The 23,875-nt window shown below is 47.1% G+C and overlaps 1 protein-coding gene across 5 annotated transcripts in view; it reads left to right on the top strand.

The window, feature by feature from the left end:
- The first annotated feature begins 2,077 nt into the window (after nucleotides 1-2,077).
- The window catches only part of LOC100300478 (sialic acid-binding Ig-like lectin 5), a 35,652-nt gene continuing 13,854 nt past the window's right edge, over nucleotides 2,078-23,875 (top strand). For 2 of the 5 annotated variants that reach the window (XM_059877138.1, XM_059877137.1), the window contains exons 1-4: nucleotides 2,078-2,179; nucleotides 2,276-2,665; nucleotides 2,879-3,142; nucleotides 23,368-23,415. In XM_059877138.1, coding sequence (XP_059733121.1) covers nucleotides 2,143-2,179; nucleotides 2,276-2,665; nucleotides 2,879-3,142; nucleotides 23,368-23,415 — 739 coding nt within the window. In that variant the 5' untranslated portion in view covers nucleotides 2,078-2,142. Of the gene's footprint in view, nucleotides 2,180-2,275; nucleotides 2,666-2,878; nucleotides 3,143-3,369; nucleotides 3,418-4,196; nucleotides 4,452-4,554; nucleotides 4,691-4,960; nucleotides 6,250-22,028; nucleotides 22,177-22,273; nucleotides 22,649-22,858; nucleotides 23,129-23,367; nucleotides 23,416-23,875 lie in introns of those variants that run through there. The other 3 variants (XM_002683769.6, XM_005219563.5, XM_059877139.1) reach the window with 3 other exon arrangements.

Raw genomic sequence — 23,875 nt, 5'->3', positions numbered from 1 at the left:
GGCTGCACAATTCACATTCCCACCAGCAGTGCCCAAGGGTTCCCTTTACCCCATGTCCTCACCAACACTGCTTGTTTCTTGTTCTTTGACCGTCCCAGCTTGACCTTTGCTGGACACCAGCCGCTCTGAAGGTGTGCTGCACAGCCCTGTGGATCCTGGCCTTCTCCAGCGCCTGCTTGTCCAGCAATGTTCCCGCAACCGGTGAGGAGTGAGGGAGAGAGCTCATCCCCTCTTGTTCACCAGGACCCCAAGGCCAGGGTTCTGTGGAGCATGACATTGACTCAAGTGTTCAGATCCCTCCTTAGGCAAAAAAAAGGAAAAAAAAATGGTGTCACAGAATGCAATACAGACATGGACCCCAAAATACAAAATGTGACCGTTAGGTCTCTGGTGTGGCCCTGAAGTGTTTTCAGGGACTGAGAACAAAGAGCAAATGAACAAAGAAGCTGCCATATCTCTTTTCAATCAATAAATTCCAAGAACGCATGAATCTGTGAGCCAGGAACTGTGGATGAAGGTCAAATATATATTTCCTAAAAGTCTCAATATCACAGGCACATCACATCTGAGTTTCTTTCGAAATGAGAAACCTATGTAATCAATCACAAAACATAAAATGCTGAAAACCAAAAGATAAGACAGTTATTGCAGACTAGTTTTCTTTCTTCCTTTTTTTTTTAAGCCATGACCTAGGGCTTGTGGGGTCTTAGTTCCCAGACCAGGGATTGAATCTGGGCCAGAGGCAGTGAGAGTGCAGAGTGCTAAGCACTGGGCCACCATACCATTTTTCTCACAAGTCAGGCACACCTATCACACCTGCGTAACACCTGTTCCCCATACTTTTGGCCTGATCCTCTTTGATTGCCTCTTTTTAGGAGAATAAGCATGTATATTAATTAATGTGAATATTCTACTAATAAAGTGTTAGTTAGCCATGTCTGACTCTTTGTGATCCCATGGACTGTAGCCTGCAAGGGCCCTCTGTCCATGGAATTCTCCAAGCAAGGATACTGGAGTGGGTTGCCAGTCCCTTCTCCAGGAGATCTTTCTGACCCAGAGATCGAATCCTGGTCTTCACACTGAGGGCAGATTCTTTACCATCTGAGCTAGCAGGGAAGCCCATTATATGAGGAAATAAGATTAATTATATCTAAAATAGAGTAGAAAGAAAATACAGTATTTCCACTGGCACGATTAATTGACGGACATATCTTTTTCTTTCTGTAGTTTAAAAAAGTAAAAAATATATTAATATTTCTATCTAACTGTAAAAGAAACTTTCCATCAGTCCCATAGCTTCTTCCTGAAAGTGTCTAAAACGTTTATGATCATAGTAAAATTTCTGAATCTTAAAGAATTTTTTCCCAAAAGGGCAGTAAGTTCACAGGTTTTTTGCACACATGACTTAAGCCTTCATGTGGCTTTGAAAAGAAGGCCATCCAGAGTGAGGGGTCGTGAACTGTATTTCTGTGTGAGGTCTGGACTTTGTGGTCCCAGCTGAATGGGGCAAAGTTCTTCCTTTACCACCCCACTGCATGGGCCTGTCCTGGTCGGCTGGTCCCACAGACCCTCAGATCCATGACGACACACAGCCCGTGTGCCCTGTTCTGAAAACCCTTCTGGGCAAAGGAGCTTTTCACGCTCAGCTTTCCTTCCTGGGTTCCACCCTCCAGCGTATGTGAGTCTTCCTGCCCAAGTCTGAATAGTTTTGAGAAATCTTTCAATGTTCTTTCCTGGAAAGTTCAGTGTTTCTCTGTTGCAGGGTCAGTCCCACCCGATGACCAGGGCTGGACCTGGTTTCTCTTTTCTGGTTGTGCCGGCTGCTGGGCGATCCCACCGTGGACCCGAGCATCACTGGATGGGTGGTCATGTCAGAGCCACGTGCAGTGAAGCCTCTCGGCCTCTGGGGGCCTCAGGACCTCCCCCTGGGGTGTGGGGTGTGGGGTGGGACCTTCTGCCTTCTCAGGGCCGCCCCTCCTCCATGGCCTGGGGCGTCCAAGTTCCCCTTCTCTGCTTGGCCAAGGCTCTGTCTCTGTCACCCTCTGGCTTCCTGTTGGGGCTTCCTCGTTCCCTCCCCACATTCGGGGTGCTTCCCTCCCCAGCAGAGGGACCTGAACCGGCTCTGTGCTGGCGGATGCTGACATGGTGCCCCTGCTGCTGCTGCCCCTGCTGTGGGGGGGTGAGTGGGGGAGGTGGGGGACGGGGCTCACGGCTGGGGGAGGGGAGCACGCGTGGGGAGGGGCTGGAGCTGCCGCTGAGCCTCTGTGTTCCCCAGGGTCCCTGCAGGAAATGGCAGGGTTCGGGCTCGAAGTGCAGGAATCAGTGGCGGTGAAGGCGTGCATGGACGTCCGCGTGACCTGCTCCTTCTCCTACCCCTGGAATTCGGGATATCCCCGGTATTACTCTGGCGAACTTTTCATCTACTGGTTCCGGGAAAAAGACCAGCACACCAATGATGCTGTGGCCACAAACGACCCAAGGAAACGAGTGAAACCAGAGACCCAGGGCCGATTCAGCCTCCTCGGGGACCCCAACAACAATGACTGCTCCCTGAGCATCAGACAGGCCAGGCTGAGCGACTCAGGAGTCTACTACTTCCGAGTGGAGAGAGGATATGATGTGAGATACAGTTACAGAGATAAAAAGCTGAATTTGCTGGTGACAGGTATGACAGGGGGCCCAGGAGAGGACCCTGGCCCATGGAGACTCCTCTATTAGAACAGGAACAGGGTATAGGAGCCCTCCCTGCTCCAGGTCTTGGGGTTTGAGGGTTCACAAGAGACCCAGAACTGGGAAGGAGTTGTGACCCTGACCCTCTGGGTCCCCACACCCCTGCGTCCAGGCATCTCCCTCTGTCTCCTCATCTCCCTTTCTCCAGGGAAACCCGACATCCATTTTCTGGAGCCTCTGGAGTCCGGCCGCCCCACAAAGCTGACCTGCAGACTGTCACTAGCCTGTGATGAGCTACACCCTCTCCTGTTCTCCTGGGCGGGGGACGCCCTTGATGCCATGAAGCCAGACACCCTCCACTCCTCGGAGATCACCCTCACCCCGAGGGCCCAGGACCACGGCACCAACCTTACCTGTCTGGTGACATTCCAGCAGGTGACCCTAGAGAGAACCGTCCTTCTCAACGTCTCCTGTGAGTGTGGAGGGGTGATGGGGTCCCTGAGGGCAGTGGTGTGTGTGTGTGTGTGTGTGTGTAGAGAGAAGGCCAGCCTACTCGTCTGTGGGTCTGCGCCCTGGGAGCTGAGGTGGGGAGTGGCCGTGAAGGACACCCACCCCTCCTTCCATGTTTCCCTCCTGGGGTGCTGGTCAGTTTCCATCCCACTCCTCCCTCTGCAGCAAGCCCGTGTCTTTCTGCCCCAGATATTCCGAGGAACCTCCACATCAGCCTCTCCTTCAAAAATGTCACAGGTAGGACAGGACCTCTCCTCTCCAGGGCTGGGTCCTGCTCCTGGGACTACCTCCAAGGTGGGGCAGGGGAGTGGGCTTGAATGTGATCAGATAGGGGAGGAGCAAGGAGAAAATCACCACCCTGCCCCACCTCCCATGCACTAGACCACACACACATGCAATACACACTGAGACTCACACACACAGGCACACACATATAGTACATACACGTGAACATACACTGAGACACACACAGAAACGCCCATACACACAGGCACATACACATCACACATATACACAGAGATATACCCACAGCACAGGCACCCATCATGTACACATACACTCATGGACATATACATGTGCACTCAGGCACACGTGCACTCAGGCACACATTCACACAGGCACACACACATACACCCCACATATATACACACTCACACACCCTGTTCAAAGCCCATTTCCTTCACCATGGTTCTATTGTGTGGCTTTCTTGCACAAAAGCCTCCTTTGTCCCATCTCCTGCTGCCTTCACTGAATCAACATCTCAAGCCTTGAGGCTCTGGGTTTTCTTTCCACCAAACAGCCCAGGCCTGTCCCATTGAGACACCAAGCCTCCCCTGAAGATACGAGGCCCAGACACGTTGGCTCAGCCTGCTTAGGGTGGGAAGGTCCAGCCCTGGGACCACAGGGAACCCAGCTGGCCAGCCAGGGGAGGACAAAGCGAAGCCAGGAGATCCTGGGAAGGAGGGAGGAGGAGACGTCAGCCTCCCCCAGCTCTCCCACTGGGCTTTCCCCCAAAGCCCTCAAGATTCTGCAGAACACCGCATCTATTCTCATCTCAGAAGGCCAGGCGCTGCAGCTGCTGTGTGTTGCTGACAGCAATCCCTCTGCACAGCTGAGCTGGTTCCAAGGGTCTCCCACTCTGGAGGCTACCCCCATCTCCAGCACCGGGGTCTTGGAGATACCACAAGTACCGGCTGGAGATGGAGAAGTCACCTGCCGAGCGCAGAACCCTCTGGGCTCCCAGCAAGTTTCCTTCAGCCTCTCTATGCAGAGTGAGTTACAGGACAGGTCCTGGGGGTGGGCAGCCTTGGCAGGTGTGTGCCTTTGAGAGAGCTGGGTCTGGGGACTGAGCTTCAACCCCTCTCCCTTCCCCAGAAGGCCCCCCTCCCTGCAGCTGTGAGACTGAGGAGCAGCAGGGCTCCTGGCCCCTGGTCCTCACCCTGATCAGAGGGGCCCTCATGGGGGCTGGCTTCCTCCTCACCTATGGCCTCACCTGGACCTACTACACCAGGTGAGCACCCCTGTGCCCCTGCGCGGACGTCCGGGGAATGGCTCTGGAGTTGCCGGTGGGGCTGGGCGGTCCTGTCCTGCCTGGAGCTAAGCTGTGTGACTCTCCAGGGCCTTCCCTGTTGGTCCAGTGGTTGAGCCTGTGAGTTTCCACTGCAGGGGGCAGGGGCTCGATCCTGGGTTGAGGAACTAAGGTCGCATATGCCTTGAGGCAGAGCCCAGAATGAATGAAATGGGTCTGACTCTCGGACCTGAGACTCTATTGGCTCTGCAGGTGTGGTGGCCACTAGGAGCTGGGCTGAGGGGTATGGCTGAGCCTCGCTCCCTCTCATGACGAGATTCACCTGAGGATGCAGAGCCCAGAGGACAGACGTGGGGACATCACAGTTTGCTTCTCCCTGGAAACTCTCGCCTCCAACCCTGTGTCGTTTGCATCCACGAGCCTTTATTTGTGGAGATGACTGCGTGACAGTGGGAAGAGTCAATGCCATTGAAAGGCGACTTTCTGACTTACCTCGCTTAGTATGGGATTACTCATGTTTTTACATGTATCAATAACTCATTGTTGGTATTGCTTGGTTTTGTCTTGAAAATAGTATTTTATGTATGACTATTCCTCCAGTTCTGTATGGACTCTAAAATATGATGACATTGCCTTCGTTTGCAAATTTTGGCTCATTCAAAGTAATGTTGACGTGAATGGTGTGATGAAAATAGGAGGGCTAGCACTTTCCTCCTGGTGGGTGTGGAACTGCTTCATCATAAATTTGGCATATACTTAGTTTGAGAAGGTGGCCTCAGAGAGTTCTTCTGAGTAGTTAAATGAGTTTATATCCCATGGCATATGTGAGGGTTCTGAGCTTTGTACACCCTCAGGAGCACTTGTATTACCTACACGGTCAGTTTTCAGCACTGCACTCCACTGTGACGGTATCTCCTTGCCTTTTTAGTTTCTTTCCCTCATGTACAATGATGTTGAGCCATCTGAATATCTTCTTTAGTGAAATTCCTGTTTCGATCTTTGCCCACTTAAAATAAAAATTGGTACCATCTTTCTAAATTCCATATATATGCGTTAGTATACTGTATTGGTGTTTTTCTTTCTGGCTTACTTCACTCTGTATACTAGGTTCCAGTTTCATCCATCTCATTAGAACTGATTCAAATGTATTCTTTCGAGACAGCAAAAGAGACACTGATGTATAGATCAGTCTTATGGACTCTGTGGGAGTGGGAGAGGATGGGGAGATTTGGGAGAATAGCAATGAAACATGTATAATATCATGTATGAAACGAGTCGCCAGTCCAGGTTCGATGCACGATACTGGATGCTTGGGGCTGGTGCACTGGGACGACCCAGAGGGAGAGTATGGGGAGGGAGGAGGGAGGAGGGTTCAGGATGGGGAACACAGGTATCCCTGTGGCGGATTCATTTCAATATTTGGCAAAACTAATACAGTATTGTAAAGTTTAAAAATAAAATAAAATTTAAAAAATAAAAATCACTTCTATGTAATTTTAAAAAAAATAAAAATTGGGCAGTCTTTTTCTTGTTAATTTGAATTCTTTAGTCTGGATGTGACTTTTTAAAAATTAAAATATAATTGATTTCTAATGCTGTATTAGTTTCACAGTACAGCAAAGTGTTTCAGTGATATACATATATTCTCCCCAGATTCTTTCCCATTATACTTTTTTACAACATTGTTAGTATACTTCCCTGGGCTGTACAGTTGGTCCTTGTTGGTTATCTATTTTAGATACAGTAGTGTGTATTTGTCAATCCCAATCTCCCAATTTATCCTTCCTCCCTCTGAAAAAATTTTAAGATTTTTACACTTTAAGAAACTAACAAATGTAAACAGAGTATTTCTAAATAAATATTAAAGAAAGGGTTTTTTTTGTTTGTTTGTTTTGGTTTCCAGAACTGGTTACTGGGAGGGTGTAGAATGTTTAGGGGCACTGTCAAATTTAGGAAACCTTATGAAATATCAATCCTAAAGAGCATTGACATCACAGGTTATTTCCATACATGGCTTGAGCCTTCACGTGGCTTTGAAAACAAGGGCATGCAGTGTGAGGGGTCCTGAATGCCATTCTTGTGAAGTCCGGGCTTCGGGGGTCTGCACTGAGCGGGGCAAGGCGCTCACTTCAGCCACCCCATTTTGCATGGGCCTGTGCCCCGGAGAAGGCAATGGCACCCCACTCCAATACTCTTGCCTGGAAAATCCTATGGACGGAGGAGCCTGGTGGGCTGCAGTCCATGGGGTCGCTGAGGGTCAGACACGACTGAGGACTTCACTTTCACTTTTCACTTTCATGCATTGGAGAAGGAAATGGCAACCCACTCCAGTGTTCTTGCCTGGAGAATCCCAGGGACGGGGGAGCCTGGTGGGCTGCTGTCTATGGGGTCGCACAGAGTCGGACACGACTGAAGTGACAGCAGCAGCAGCAGTGCCCCGGGGGCTGGTCCTACAGACACTCAGGTCCACGTAGACCCGTAGGCCTGTGCCGTGTTCTGACAACCCTTCTGGGCAAAGGAGCTTTAATGTTCAAGTTTTCCTTCCTGGGCTCCATCCTCCACTGTTTGGGGGTCTGGAAACTTTTTTCCTGCCTGAAGGGGAATGGTTTTGATAAATTTTTCAATATTCTTTTCCAGAACGTTTGGTGTTTTTCAGCTGTAGGTGGGTCAAGCCGGATGACCAGGGCTGGACTTTGTTTCTCTTTTTCTGGTTTCACTGCTCCCGGGGCGATCCCATGGTGAACATGAAAATCATTCGGAAGGTGATCATGTCACATCCGGGCTTCCCTGGTATCTCGGTGGTAAAGAGTCAGGCTGCAATGCAGAAGATGTGGGTTCAGTACCTGGGTTGGGAAGATTCCCTGGAGAACAAAATGGCAACCCACTCCAGTATTCTTGCCTGGGTAATCCCATGGGTTGAGAAGTCCAGCGGGCTATGGTCCCTGGGGCCGCAGAGTCGGACACAGCATAGTGAGTAAACAACAACATTTCAGAGTCACATATGGTGAAACCTTGCCAGCTCTGGGGCTTCATGCTCTCCCCTGCAGCCTGCGGCAGAGGGGAGGGGGGAGAGGTTGGAGGGAGAACGTGAAACAGCCTGACTTCTCATCGATACCCTCCCAGACCCGCCTATGGAGTCCACCTCCCCCTTCTTCGCCAGCCAGTCTTCATCACCTGCTGCCTTCCTGGCTTCCTGTTGGGGCTTCCTCCTTCCTTCCCCACATTTGGGGCACTTCCTCCCAGACGGAGGCACCTGGACCTGGGCTGGAGGATGCGGACATGGTACCGCTGCTGCTGCTGCACCCAGAGACTCTGCATTCCTTGAAGTTCACCCCCACCCTGAGGCCCCAGGACCACAGCACTGACCTCACATGTTGGGTGAATCTCCAAGGATCTCAGGTGACCATGGAGAGAGCCATCCAGCTCAATGTCTCCTATGAGTGTGGAGGGGTGGCTGAGTCCCTCAGGGCAGTGGTGTGTGTGTGTGTGTGTGTGTGTGTGTGTGTGTGTGTGTGAGTGTGTAGAGAGAAGGCCAGCCTACTCTTCTATGGGTCTACGCACTGGGAGCTGAGGTGGGGAGTGGCCGTGAAGGACAGCCCTCCGCTTCCTGGTTTCCCTCCTGGGGTGCTGGTCAGTTTCCATCCCACTCCTCCTCTGCAGCAAGCCCATGTCTTTCTGCCCCAGATGCCCTGAGGAACCTCCGCATCAGCCTCTCCTTCAGAAACATCACAGGTAGGACAGGACCTCTGCTCTCCAGGGCTGGGTCCTGCTCCTAGGACCGCCTCCAAGGAGGGGGGTGTGTGCACTTGAGTGCGATCAGATATGGGAAGAACAGCGAGAAAATCACCACCCCGCCCCACCTCCCATGCACTAGACCACACACACATGCAATATACACAAAGATATATGCACAGATGCTAATAGATCCTGGGAAGGCCGGATGGTGAGAACTCAGCCTCCCCCAGCTCTCCTGCTGGGCTTTCCCCAAAAGCCCTCAAGATTCTGCAGAACACCTCGTCCCTTCTCATCTCAGAGAGCCAGGCACTGCAGCTGCTCTGTGTTGCTGACAGCAACCCTCCTGCACAGCTGAGCTGGGTTCCAGGGTTTCCCACCCTGGACGCTGCCCCCATCTCCAGCACCAGGATCCTGGAGATGCAGGGCTGAGACCTGCAGAAAGAGAGTTCGCCTGGCAAGCTCAGAACCCTCTGGGCTCTTGCTTTGTCAGCACATATGTCTCTTCGGACAATCCATTTCTGAGTGTTGGACAAGAGCCCAGTTTCAGGCCCTGGAAGGGGTCCCCCTTCCTGCAACACTTCCAGTGAATATTCAAGGTTGATTTCCTTTAGGATGGATTGGTTGGATCTCCTTGCATTCCAAGGGACTTTCAAGAGTCTTCTCCAACACCACAGTTCAAAAGCATCAATTCTTTGGCACTCAATTTCTTTATAGTCCAGCTCGCACATCCATACATGACTACTGGAAAAACCATAGCTCTGACTATACAGAACTTTATCAGCAAAGTAATGTCTCTGCTCTTCAATATGCTGTCTAGGTTTGGAAGGAAATATAGCTTTTCTTCCAAGGATCAAGCATGTTTTAATTTCATGGCTGCTGTCCCCATCTGCTGTGATTTTGGAGCCCCCCAAAATAAAGTCTGTCATTGTTTCCCCATCTATTTGCCATGAAGTGATGGGACGAGATGCCATGAACTTAGTTTTTTGAATGTTGGGTTTGAAGCCAGATTTTTCACTCTCCTCTTTCACCTTCATGTAGAGGCTGTTTAGTTTCCTTCTCACTTTCCACCATAAGGGTGGTGTCACCTGCATATCTGAGGTTATTGTTACTTGTCCTGGCAATCTTGATTCCAGCTAGTGCTTTGTCCAGCCCAGCATTTCTCATGATGTACTCTGCATATAAGTTAGAAAAGCAAGGTGACAGTATGCAGCTGTGACGTACTCCTTCCCCGATTTTGAACCAGTCTCTTGTTCCATGTCTGGTTCTAACTGTTGCTTCTTGACCTGCAAACAGGTTTTGTAGGAGGCAGGTAAGGTAGTCTGGTCTTCTTATCTCTTGAACAATTTCCCACAGTTTGTTGTGATCCACACAGTCAGTAAAGAATCTGCCTGCAGAGGGAAGGCGCCAAGATGGCGGAGGAGTAGGACGGGGAAAACACTTTCTCCCCCACAAATTCATCAAAAGAGCATTTAAACGTCGAGTAAATTCCACAAAACAACTTCTGAATGCCGGCAGAGGACATCAGGCACCCAGAAAAGCAACCCAACTCCTCGAAAGGAGGTAGGAAAAAATATTGAAGACAATAAAAGAGACAAAAGAGGGAGGGACGGAGTTCCGTCCCGGGAAGGGAGTCTTAAAAAGAGAGAAGTTTCCAAACACCAGGAAACCTTCTCACTGCCAAATCCGTGCCGAGCTTTGGAAGCACAGAGGACAACATAACAGGGAGAAAAAATAAATAAACAATTAAAACTCGCAGATTGCGAGCCCTACGGTAACTCCTCCAGCGGAGAAGCAGCGCAGACGCCTGCATCCGCCATTAGCAAGCGGGGGCTGGGCAGGGAGGCGCGGCGCGGGCTGCATCGCTGAGTAAGAATCTGGCCTGAATACCTTGAGCACTATCTCAGCGAAATAATTTGGGCTAGCAAACCAGACTGTGGGATATCTACCATGCGAAAAGCCAGCCCTAACCTAAGACACCGCCAGCCCGCACACGGAACAAAGGACTAAACAGAGGTAGCCGGCTGCAAACCTTCCCCCTCCGGTGACAGGCAGCAGGGCTGGAAGGGGGCAATCGCAGCCCCAGAGAGACATTATCTATAAAACTGGCTTCTTTGCTAACTAAAACTTATTGGGGGTCTGGACGGTCAACATCTGCCTGAGAAGGTGCGCCAGTTTTACACCCAGATAACCAAGTGGCGGGGAGGCGATAAGTCGCAGCATTGGCGCTCGCCAAACACCTCATCACCTGAGCTGCTCGGACCTGGGAAGAGCACAAAACGCAGCCCCAACTGAGTCTGCGCCTCTGAGGACTACCTGAGTGCCTGAACCTGAGCGGCTTGGACCTGGCAGGTGCATGCAGCCCAGGGCCAGCCTCGGATTGTTCCCGGCGGAACAACCTAGAGCCTGAGCAGTGTGGGCAGGGAGGCTACACGCGCCGTGAGCGGGGGCAGACCCAGTGTGGCTGAGGCACTGCGAGCACACGCCAGTGTCATTTGTTTGCAGCATCCCTCCCTCCCTCCCCATAGCGCGACTGAACAAAGAGAAGAAATACAGCTCCACCCACCAGAACACCGACACAAGCTTCCCTAACCAGGAAACCTTGACAAGCCACCTCTACATACCCACACACAGCGAGGAAACGCCACAATAAAGAGAACTCCACAAACTGCCAGAATACAGAAAGGACTCCCAAACTCAGCAATTTAAACAAGATGAAGAGACAGAGGAATACTCAGCAGATAAAGGAACAGGATAAATGCCCACCAAACCAAACAAAAGAGGAAGAGATAGGGAATCTACCTGATAAAGAATTCCAAATAGTGATAGTGAAATTGATCCAAAATCTTGAAACTAAAATGGAATCACAGATAAATAGCCTGGAGACAAGGATTGAGAAGATGCAAGAAAGGTTTAACAAGGACCTAGAAGAAATAAAAAAGAGTCAATATATAATGAATAATGCAATAAATGAAATTAAAAACACTCTGGAGCCAACAAATAGTAGAATAACAGAGGCAGAAGATAGGATTAGTGAATTAGAAGATAGAATGGTAGAAATAAATGAATCAGAGAGGATAAAAGAAAAACGAATTAAAAGAAATGAGGACAATCTCAGAGACCTCCAGGACAATATTAAACGCTACAACATTCGAATCATAGGGGTTCCAGAAGAAGAAGACAAAAAGAAAGACCATGAGAAAATACTTGAGGAGATAATAGTTGAAACCTTCCCTAAAATGGGGAAGGAAATAAGCACCCAAGTCCAAGAAATCCAGAGAGTCCCAAACAGGATAAACCCAAGGAGAAACACCCCAAGACACATATTAATCAAATTAACAAAGATCAAACACAAAGAACAAATATTAAAAGCAGCAAGGGAAAAACAACAAATAACACACAAGGGAATTCCCATAAGGATAACAGCTGATCTTTCAATAGAAACTCTTCAAGCCAGGAGGGAATGGCAAGACATACTTAAAATGATGAAAGAAAATAACCTACAGCCCAGATTATTGTACCCAGCAAGGATCTCATTCAAGTATGAAGGAGAAATCAAAAGCTTTTCAGACAAGCAAAAGCTGAGAGAATTCTGCACCACCAAACCAGCTCTCCAACAAATACTAAAGGATATTCTCTAGACAGGAAACACAAAAACGGTGTATAAACTCGAACCCAAAACAATAAAGTAAATGGCAACGGGATCATACTTATTAGTAATTACCTTAAACGTAAATGGGTTGAATGCCCCAACCAAAAGACAAAGACTGGCTGAATGGATACAAAAACAAGACCCCTACATATGTTGTCTACAAGAGACCCACCTCAAAACAGGGGACACATACAGACTGAAAGTGAAGGGCTGGAAAAAGATTTTCCATGCAAATTGGGACCAAAAGAAAGCAGGAGTCACAATACTCGTATCAGATAAATTAGACTTTAAAACAAAGGCTGTGAAAAGAGACAAAGAAGGTCACTACATAATGATCAAAGGATCAATCCAAGAAGAAGATAAAACAATTATAAATATATATCCACCCAACATGGGAGCACCGCAGTATGTAAGACAAATCCTAACAAGTATGAAAGGAGAAATTAACAATAACACAATAATAGTGGGAGACTTTAAAACCCCACTCACACTTATGGATAGATCAACTAAACAGAAAATTAACAAGGAAAAAAAAAAAAAAAAAACATGTATCTATAAAGCTCACTAAAGCAAAGCACAGTAAAATGAGGTATGGCAATAAAAAAAAAAAATCACCACTGAAATCCCATATTGAGCAGGTGATATGCAGGGCAATTTCACATACTTTGTCTTATTTAATCCTAATAGTAGCCCTGTGATAGACATTATCTTCACGTTTAAGGAAACGAAGCTCACCTGTCAGAAGTTAAGCAATTTGTTCAAATGTAAGATAGGCATTTAGCAAATATTTTATGAATCAACTGATGAATTACTCCCTAGTCCTCTTCTTTGACATTCCTCATATTTAATTATTTACATAAAGTAGAACCTTGCCCGTATAATATAGTGTGTCTAGGGGGAAATCTATACTAAATAGAAAATGTCCAAATTATGAAACATTTGATGAGGATAAATTCACCAAAACTTCCTTCCAACTTTAGAGTTCTACTTATAAAAAAATAATAATAATAAAGTACATATAGACAAAAAAAAAAAAGAATCTGCCTGCAATGCTGGAGACCTGGTTCAACTCCTGGGTCAGGAAGTTCCCCTGGAGAAGGGATAGACTACCCACTCCAGTGTTCTTGGGCTTCCCTGGTGACTCAACTGGTAAAGAATCCACCTGCAATGGGAGACACCAGGGTTTGATCCCTGGGTTGGGGAGGTCCCTTGGAGAAAGGCATGGCAACTGACTTCCAGTGTTCTTGCCTGGAGAATCCCCATGGACAGAGGAACCTGGCGGGCTGTAGTCCATGTGGTCCACAGTGTAGGAAATGACTGAGGGAATAAGCACATCACAGCAGCACAGCACTTCTTTCCTGGTGGGTAAGGAAGTGTTTCGCCATAAGGCCAGCATTTATTTAATTCTAGAAGGCAGCCTCAAAGAGTTCTCTTGATTAGCCAAGTGAATTTCCATCCCAGCATCATAACAGAACTCAGTTTCACGTTTCAGTGGGAGATAACTAACCAATTCGATCACATGAACCACAGCCTTGTTTAACTCAATGAAACTATGAGCCATGCCATATAGGGCCACCCAAGACAGACGGGTCATGGTGGAGAGTTCTGACAAAACGTGGTCCACTGGAGAAGGGAATGCCAAACTGCTTCAGTATTGCCTTGAGGACCCCATGAACAGTATGAAAAGGCAAAAAGATAGGACACTGAAAGATGAACTCCCCAGGTCAGTAGGTGCCCAATATGCTACTGGAGATCAGTGGAGAAATAACACCAGACAGAATGATGAGCCGGAGCCAAAGCAAAAATAACACCCAGTTGTAGATGTGACTGGTGATGGAAGTACAGTCCAATGCTGTAAAGAATAATATTGCATAGGAACCTGGATGTTAGGTCTGTGAATCAAGGTAAATTGAAAGTGGTCAACAGGAGATGGCAAGACTGAACATTGACATTTTAGGAATCAGCAAACTAAGATGGACTGGAATGGGCGAATTTAACTCAGATGACCATTATATCTACTACTGCGGACAAGAATCCCTTAGAAGAAATGGAGTAGCCATCATAGTCAACAAAAGTGTCTGAGTGCAGTACTTGGATGCAATCTCAAAAATGACAGAATGATCTCTGTTCATTTCCAAGGCAAACCATTCAATATCACATTAATCCAAGTCCATGATCCTACCAGTAATGCTGAAGTTGAACGGTTCTATGAAAACCTACAAGACTTTCTAGAACTCACACTCATGAAAGATGTCCTTTTCATTATAGGGGACTGGAATACAAAAGTAGGAAGTCAAGAAATACTAGGAGTAACAGGCAAATTTGGCCTTGGAGTACAGAATGAAGCAGGGCAAAGGCTAATAGAATTTTGCCAAGAGAATACACTGGTCATAGCAAACACCCTCTTCCAACAATAGAAGAGAAGACTACACATGAACATCACCAAATGGTCAACACCGAAATCAGAGTGATTATATTCTTAGCAACCAAAGGTGGATAAACTCTACACAGTCAGCAAAACAAGACCAGGAGCTGACTGTGGCTCAGATCTTGAACTCCTTATTGTCAAATTCAGACTGAAATTGAAGAAAGTGGGGAAAACCACTAGACCATTCAGGTATGACCTAACTCAAATTCCTCACGATTATACAGTGGAAGTGAGAAATAGATTTAAGGAATTGGATCTGATAGACAGAGTGCCTGACGAACTATGGACTATGGAGGTTCGTTACATTGTACAGGAGGCAGTGATCAAGACAATCCCCATGAAAAAGAAATGCAAAAATGCAAATGGTTGTCTGAGGAGGCCTACAAACAGCTGAGAAAAGAAGAGAAGCGAAAGGCAAAGGAGAAAAGGAAGGATATACCCATCTGAATGCAGAGTCTCAAAGAACAGCAAGGAGAGATAAGAAAGCCTTCCTCCGTAATCAATGCAAAGAAATAGAGGAAAACAATTAAGTGGGGGAAGACTAGAGATCTCTTCAAGAAAATTAGAGGTACCAAGGGAACTTTTCATACAACGATGGGCACAATAAAGGACAGAAATGGTATGGACCTAATAGAAGCAGAAGATATTAAAGAGGTGGCAAGAATACACAGAAGAACTGTACAAAAAAGATCTTCATGACCCAGGTAATCACGATGGTATGATCACTCACCTAGAGCCAGACATCCTGGAATGGGAAGTCAAGTGGGCCTTAGGAAGCATCAATTAGGAAGCATCACAAAGCTAGTGGAGGTGATGGAATTCCAGTTGAGCTATTTCAAGTCTTAAATGATGATGCTGTGGAAGTGCTGCACTGAATATGCCAGCAAAGTTGGAAAACTCAGCAGTGGCCACAGGACTGGGAAAGATCAGTTTTCATTCCAATTCCAAAGAAAGGCAATGTCAAAGAATGCTCAAACTACTGCACAATTGCACTCTTCTCACACACTAGTAAAGTAATGCTCAAAATTCTCCAAGCCAGGCTTCAGCAATACGTGAACTGTGAACTTCCAGATGTTCAAGCTGGATTTAGAAAAGGCAGAGGAAGCAGAGATCACATTGCCAACATCTGTTGGATCACCGAAAAAGCAAGAGAATTCCAGAAAAACATCTACTTCTGCTTTATTGACTATGGGAAAGCCTTTCACCGTGTGGATCACAACAAACTCTGGAAACCTCTTAAAGAGATGGGAATAGCAGACCACCTGACCTGCCTCTTGAGAAATCTGTCTGCAGAACAGCAAGCAACAGTTAGAACTGGACATGGAATAACAGACTCTTCCAAATCGGGAAAGAGCTACATCAAGCCTGCATATTGTACCCTGCTTATTTAACTTATATGCCTAGTATATCACGAGAAATGCTGGACTGGATGAAGCACAAGTTGTAATCAAGATTGTTGGGACAAATATCAATAACCTCAGATACGCAGATGACACCACCCTTATGGCAGAAAGTGAAGAACTAAAGAGCCTCTTGATGAAAGTGAAAGTGGAAAGTGATAAAGTTGGCTTAAAACTCAGCATTCAGAAAACTAAGATCATGGCATCCAGTCCCATCACTTCAAGGAAAACATATGGGGAAACAGTAGAAACAGTGGCAGACTTTATTTTGGGGGGCTCCAAAATCACTGAATATGGAGACTGCAGCCATGAAATTAAAAGACACTTACTTCTTGGCAGGAAAGTTATGACCAGCCTAGACAGCATATTTAAAAGCAGAGTCATTACTTGGCCGATGAAGGTCTGTCTAGTCAAAGCCATGTTTTTTCCAGTAGTCATGTATGGATGTGACAGTTGGACCATAAAGAAAGCTGACTGCTGAAGAATTGATGCTTTTGTACTGTGGTGTTGGAGAAGACTCTTGAGAATCCTTGGACTGCAAGGACATCAAGCCAGTCCATCCTAAAGGAGATCGGTCCTCAATATTCATTGAAAGCACTGATTCTGAAGCTGAAACTCCAACACTTTACCACCTGATGCAAGGAACGGACTCATTGGAAAAGGCCCTGATACTGGGAAAGATTGAAGGCGGGAGGAGAAGGGGACGACAGAGGATGAGATGGTTGGATGGCATCACCGACTCAATGGACTTGAGTTTGAGTAAACTCCGGGAGTTGGTGATGGACAGGGAGGCCTGGCGTGCTGCAGTCTATGGGATCTCCAAGAATCGGACATGACAGAGAGACTGAACTGAATGAATCATGAGTAACCAGCAGATCAGGTGTACATGTGACAACCTGGATTTGAAACAGGCATATGAAACTGGAGGGGCAGTCTGGAAGAACTGAAGTCTTGTAGGATGTGATGCTATTTACAGGTAGACAGTGTCAACATTGAGTTGGATTGAGTTGAAATTCAACTCAATTCAACAGAATTGCTTGTGTGTGATGTGGTCAAACTGACAGACACATTGGAATCGGGCCCACAATCATCTACATTCATTTTCTTGTACTAAATCTGGAAACCCAGTGTTGTTTCACCTTACAGCACTTCATGTGGCCCCTCCCAACACCCAGCCTTATAACCGTCTTTAAACCCTTCAATTGCCACATGTGGGTTTTGGCCACCATTACTCATGGCTGCTCTAGAACATGCATCCAAGGAGTGGAAGTGTTGGGTCCTCATGTAAGAACAAACTCAGCTTGCCATAAGAAGCTGTTTTCCTCTCAAATGTGTGGGCCAACTTACATTTCAACAACCACTGCTCCACACTTTCCCAGCAGTTGGTGTTTTGAGAGACTTTAATAGCTGGCTACTTGGAGCACTCGTAGTCATGCCCTGTTAGTGTCTTAATGTGCAGGTTCCTGACTGCAGTTACGTGGGGCAGCTTTCTATTCCCTGACGGTCTCCTTATACGTTGCCCTCGATGAAAGTCTTGCTCATTTGGGCTCATTTCTGTATATTTCTTTTACCTTAGGCATTTGTAGAAACTCATATTTTGACTACTGTTACTTTGATGGTTATCTGTGTCATCAGTGTCTTCTCCCACCTGATGGCTTTCAATTCGGCACTCCCAGGGATGTCTGTTATGAAGAGTTCTTCATTTTAATACAGCTCGGGATTTCGGCGTCTGTCTTAGAGATGGTGTTGTTTCTGTGTTGTTCAGGAATCCTGCCCCCCCCATCCCCCGCAGTTCATGGAGACACCTGCTGCAGTGTCTTGTAGCAGCTCTACTGTTTGTCTCTCTAAATAGATCTTCAGCCCATCTGCACTTGATTTTGGTTCCCATATGAGCTAGGGGTGCAGTTGCATTTGACTGGCTTCAGATCCCCTGTCGCCCACAGAGTAATTGAAACGCCTATCTCTTTGTCACTTTTTTCTATCACCTTTTCTATTGCACATGATGCTTCCTGTGGTTGGGGTTTATTTCTAGGTTCCCTTTTCCGATCCACTAGTCTACCTGACCATCCCTCTTTCAGTCCAAAAGTTTTGTTCTACTATGCTCTAACATACCCTGGAGAAGAGAATGGCAACCCAATCCAGTATTCTTGCCTGGACAATCCCATGGACCCAGGAGTCTTGTGGGCTACAGTCCATGGGGTGGCAAAGAGTCAGACACGACTGTCCAACTAAGCAAGCAGGCAGGGGGTTCTGTATCTTCACAACTTGCACAGCCAGGCCTCACACACTGTTCTTTTTCAAGGTACCCGTGCCTTCCTTGAAATGTCTGCTTCCTTTTAAATTTTACAGTGGAAAATAAATAAATAAATAAATTTTACAGTGGAATTATTGAGTTCCACAGATGTCCACTTGGGATGTGGTGACATACATTTTGATTCTGCACATTATTTTGAGTAGAATGGATATTTATATTCTTTTTTCAAACCCCTAATGTGGTATATTTTCCCATTCATTTATATCTTTAATGTCCTTCAAGACAGATTTATAATTTTCTCCATTGAGGTTTTGTATATCCTCTTCTGTATACCTTTCTAAATGTTAGATAGATTCCAGGTATATCCTAATTTTTGATGCAACTGTCAATGGCTCTCATACAGTTTTATATTACTGTGATATGAGAATGTAACTGATCTTTTTTGGCCGAGTGGCAACGCATGTGGGACCTTGGTTCCCTTACCAGGGATCAAATTCCCATCCCTTGCTTTAGAAGGTAGATGCTTGATCATGGACCACAGGGAAGTCTGCAATGGATTTTTCAAATTAGAATTTGTCTCAAGTCATTGTGCTCTCTTGTTAAACCTCTAAATGTATCGGTATAAACTTTTGGATTTTTCTACATGTAGAACTTTTATGAACATAAATCTTTCTTTTTTCCTTTCAATTGTTATACCTTTTACCGATATTTGTTGACTTGCTAGGGTGGAACCTATGCTACTCCATTAAGTATGATGTTCTCTAAAGATATCCTTCATCTTTTTAGGGAATTTCTCTTTTATTTCCAATGCATTGTGAATTTTATCACAAAGGCATTCGCACTCATCCAGTGTTCATTGTTTTCATCTCTGGAGATTTAATCAGTAAATCAGGGACAGTAGCCACACTAGAAGCCACACTACGTATTGTATATTTCCACAGAGGAAATGTAACATAAGTAATCGATTGTGCAGCTGTTGAAAGCCCACTGGAGCCTGTCAAGCAGGGAACACTCTCTTAGTCTTGGACCACTCTAATCCAAGCCCCCAACTTGACGTTTTTCAAATCTTTTACATACATAGACACATATTCTCTCTGAGATACAGGTATAACATTGTGTTAGTTTCAGGTGTACAATGTAATGATTTAATATATGTACATATTACAAAATGATCACCACATATGCCTAATTAACATTTATATCTATAAGGCTAAAATTTTTTTGTGTGAAGAGAAATTTTAAGATCTAGTCTTTTAGCAACTTTCAAATATACAGTACAGTATTGTTAACTGTATTAGTGTCCTTAACATTTTAAATATAGTCACCATGATGTACATTACATGTCCATACTTATTTATTTTATTCCTGGAAATGTGTACCTTCTGACCACTTTTGCCAATTTTGCCATAGACCCCACTCTCTACCTCTGAGAACCACCAGTTATTTCTCTTTATCTATGACGTTATGTTGTTTGTTCTTTTTTCAGTTCCACCTACCTGTGAGATCATACAGTATTTTTCTTCCTGTGTCTAACGTGTTTCATTACCCTAATGCCCTCACGTACCATCCATGTATTGGAAAGGCAGGATTTCCTTCTCTTTTATAGCTGAAGAGTGATCACAAGTATGCACACACTGCCACTGCAGTTTCTTTATTCATTCTCTCATCATTGGATATGGAAGTTGTTTCCATGTCTTCAATAATGTACATAACACTTCCATGAACATGGGGCGCATATATCTTTTCAAATTGCCTATTTCATCTTCTTTAAAGGCCAAAAGTGAAAGTGCTTGAGGTTCTATTTTTAGTTTTGAGGAACCTGCACAGTGTCCCCATAGTGGCTGCACAATTCACATTCCCACCAGCAGTGCCCAAGGGTTCCCTTTACCCCACATCCTCACCAACACTGCTTGTTTCTTGTTCTTTGACCGTCCCAGCTTGACCTTTGCTGGACACCAGCCGCTCTGAAGGTGTGCTGCACAGCCCTGCGGATCCTGGCCTTCTCCAGCGCCTGCTTGTCCAGCAATGTTCCCGCAACAGGTGAGGAGTGAGGGAGAGAGCTCATCCCCTCTTGTTCACCAGGACCCCAGGGCCAGGGTCTGTGGAGCATGACATTGACTCAAGTGTTCAGATCCCTCCTTAGGCAAAAAAAAGAAAAAAAAAATGGTGTCACTGAATGCAATACAGACATGGACCCCCAAATACAAAATCTGACCCCAGGTCTCTGGTGTGGCCCTTAAGTGTTTTCAGGGACTGAGAACAAAGAGCAAATGAACAAAGAAGCTGCCATATCTCTTTTCAATCAATAAATTCCAAGAACGCATGAATCTGTGAGCCAGGAACTGTGGATGAAGGTCAAATATATATTTCCTAAAAGTCTCAATATCACAGGCACATCACATCTGAGTTTCTTTCGAAATGAGAAACCTATGTAATCAATCACAAAACATAAAATGCTGAAAACCAAAAGATAAGACAGTTATTGCAGACTAGTTTTCTTTCTTCCTTTTTTTTTAAGCCATGACCTAGGGCTTGTGGGGTCTTAGTTCCCAGACCAGGGATTGAATCTGGGCCAGAGGCAGTGAGAGTGCAGAGTGCTAAGCACTGGGCCACCATACCATTTTTCTCACAAGTCAGGCACACCTATCACACCTGCGTAACACCTGTTCCCCATACTTTTGGCCTGATCCTCTTTGATTGCCTCGTTTTAGGAGAATAAGCATGTATATTAATTAATATGAATATTCTACTAATAAAGTGTTAGTTAGCCATGTCTGACTCTTTGTGATCCCATGGACTGTAGCCTGCAAGGGCCCTCTGTCCATGGAATTCTCCAAGCAAGGATATTGGAGTGGGTTGCCAGTCCCTTCTCCAGGAGATCTTTCTGACCCAGAGATCGAATCCTGGTCTTCACACTGAGGGCAGATTCTTTACCATCTGAGCTAGCAGGGAAGCCCATTATATGAGGAAATAAGATTAATTATATCTAAAATAGAGTAGAAAGAAGATAATTGATTGATTGATGGACATTTCTTTTTGTTTCTGTAGTTTAAAAAAGTAAAAAATATATTAATATTTCTATCTAACTGTAAAAGAAACTTTCCATCAGTCCCATAGCTTCTTCCTGAAAGTGTCTAAAATGTTTATGATCATAGTCAAACTTGTGAAAATTAAAGAATTTTTTCCCGAAAGGGCAGTAAATTCACAGGTTTTTTCCACACATGACTTAAGCCTTCATGTGGCTTTGAAAAGAAGGCCATTCAGAGTGAGGGGTCATGAACTGTGTTTCTGTGTGAGGTCTGGACTTTGGGGTCCCAGCTGAATCGGGCAAAGTTCTTCCTTTACCACCCCACTTTGCGTGGGCCTGTGTCCGGGTCGGCTGGTCCCACAGACCCTCAGATCCATGAAGATGCACAGCCCGTGTGCCCTGTTCTGAAAACCCTTCTGGGCAAAGGAGCTTTTCACTCTCAGCTTTCCTTCCTGGGTTCCACCCTCCAGCGTATGTGAGTCTTCCTGCCCAAGTCTGAATGGTTTTGAGAAATCTTTCAGTGTTCTTTTCCGGAAAGTTCAGTTTCTCTGTTGCAGGGTTGGTCCCACCCGATGACCAGGGCTGGACACGGTTTTTCTTTTCTGGTTGTGCCGGCCACTGGGTGATCCCACTGTGGACCCGAGCATCACTGGACAGGTGGTCATGTCAGAGCCAAGTGCAGTGAAGCCTCTCAGCCTCTGGGGGCCTTAGGATCTCCCCCTGCGGTGTAGGGTGTGGGGTGGGACCTTCTGCCTTCTCAGGGCCGCCCCTCCTCCATGGCCTGGGGCGTCCAAGTTCCCCTTCTCTGCTTGGCCAAGGCTCTGTCTCTGTCACCCTCTGGCTTCCTGTTGGGGCTTCCTCGTTCCCTCCCCACATTCGGGGCGCTTCCCTCCCCAGCAGAGGGACCTGAACCGGCTCTGTGCTGGCGGATGCTGACATGGTGCCCCTGCTGCTACTGCCCCTGCTGTGGGGGGGTGAGTGGGGGAGGGTGGGGGACAGGGCTCACGGCTGGGGGAGGGGAGCACCTGTGGGGAGGGGCTGGAGCTGCTGCTGAGCCTCTGTGTCCCCCAGGGTCCCTGCAGGAGCTTCTAGGGTACGAGCTCCGAGTGCAGGAATCAGTGGTGGTGAAGGCGTGCATGGACGTCCACGTGCCCTGCTCCTTCTCCTACCCCTGGTATTACTCTGGCGAACTCTTCATCTACTGGTTCCGGGAAAAAGACCACCACACCAATGATGCTGTGGCCACAAATGACCGAAAGAAACCTGTGAAGCCAGAGACCCAGGGCCGATTCAGCCTCCTCGGGAACCCCAGCAACAACGACTGCTCCCTGAGCATCAGAGAGGCCAGGCTGAGCGACTCAGGAGTCTACTACTTCCGAGTGGAGAAAGGACCTACTCTGAAACACAGTTACAGAGAGAAGAAGCTGAATTTGCAGGTGACAGGAGGTATGACAGGGGGCCCAGGAGAGGACCCTGGCCCGTGGAGACTCCTCTGTTAGAACAGGAACAGGCTATAGCAGCCCTCCATGCTCCAGGTCTTGGGGTTTGAGGGTTCAGGAGAGACCCAGAACTGGGAAGGAGTTGTGACCCTGACCCTCTGGGTCCCCACACCCCTGCATCCAGGCATCTCCCTCTGTCTCATCTCCCTTTCTTCAGAGAAACCCGACATCCATTTTCTGGAGCCTCTGGAGTCCGGCCGCCCCACAAAGCTGACCTGCAGACTGTCACTAGCCTGTGATGAGCCACACCCTCTCCTGTTCTCCTGGGTGGGGGACGCCTTTGATGCCATGAAGCCAGACACCCTCCACTCCTCGGAGCTCACCCTCACCCCGAGGCCCCAGGACCACGGCACCAACCTCACCTGTCTGGTGACACTCCAGGGATCGCAGGTGGCCCTGGAAAGAACTATCTGGCTCAACGTCTCCTGTGAGTGTGGAGGGGCAGCGGGGTCCCTGAGGGCGCTGGTGTGTGTGTGTGGGTGTTCGCATGTGTGTGCGTGTGTAGAGAGAAGGCCAGCCCACTCTTCTATGGGTCTGTGCCCTGGGAGCTGAGGTGGGGAGTGGCCGTGAAGGACAGCCCCCCTATTCCTGGTTTCCCTCCTGGGGTGCTGGTCAGTTTCCATCCCACTCCTCCCTCTGCAGCAAGCCCATGTCTTTCTGCCCCAGATGCTCCGAGGAACCTCCGCATCAGCCTCTCCTTCAGAAATGTCACAGGTAGGACAGGACCTCTCCTCTCCAGGGCTGGGTCCTGCTCCTGGGACTGCCTCCAAGGTGGGGCAGGGGAGTGGGCTTGAATGTGATCAGATATGGGAAGAGCAAGGAGAAAATCACCAGCCTGCCACACCTCCCAAGCACTAGAGCACACACACATGCAATACACACTGAGACTCACACACACAGGCACACACACATAATACATACATATGAACATACACTGAGACACGCACAGAAACGCCCATACACACAGGCACACACACATCACACATATACACAGAGATATACCCACAGCACAGGCACTATCATGCACATATACACTCACGGACATATACACGTGCACTCATGCACACATACACACAGGCACACACACATACACCCCACACGTATACACACTCACACACCCTGTTCAAAGCCCATTTCCTTCACCATGGTTCTATTGTGTGGCTTTCTTCCACAA

The sequence above is a fragment of the Bos taurus genome, chromosome 18 (assembly GCF_002263795.3).
Source record: "Bos taurus isolate L1 Dominette 01449 registration number 42190680 breed Hereford chromosome 18, ARS-UCD2.0, whole genome shotgun sequence".
NCBI lineage: Eukaryota > Metazoa > Chordata > Mammalia > Artiodactyla > Bovidae > Bos > Bos taurus.
The sequence above is the reverse complement of the archived record's forward strand: the minus strand, read 5'-3'. Positions and strand labels throughout refer to the sequence as shown.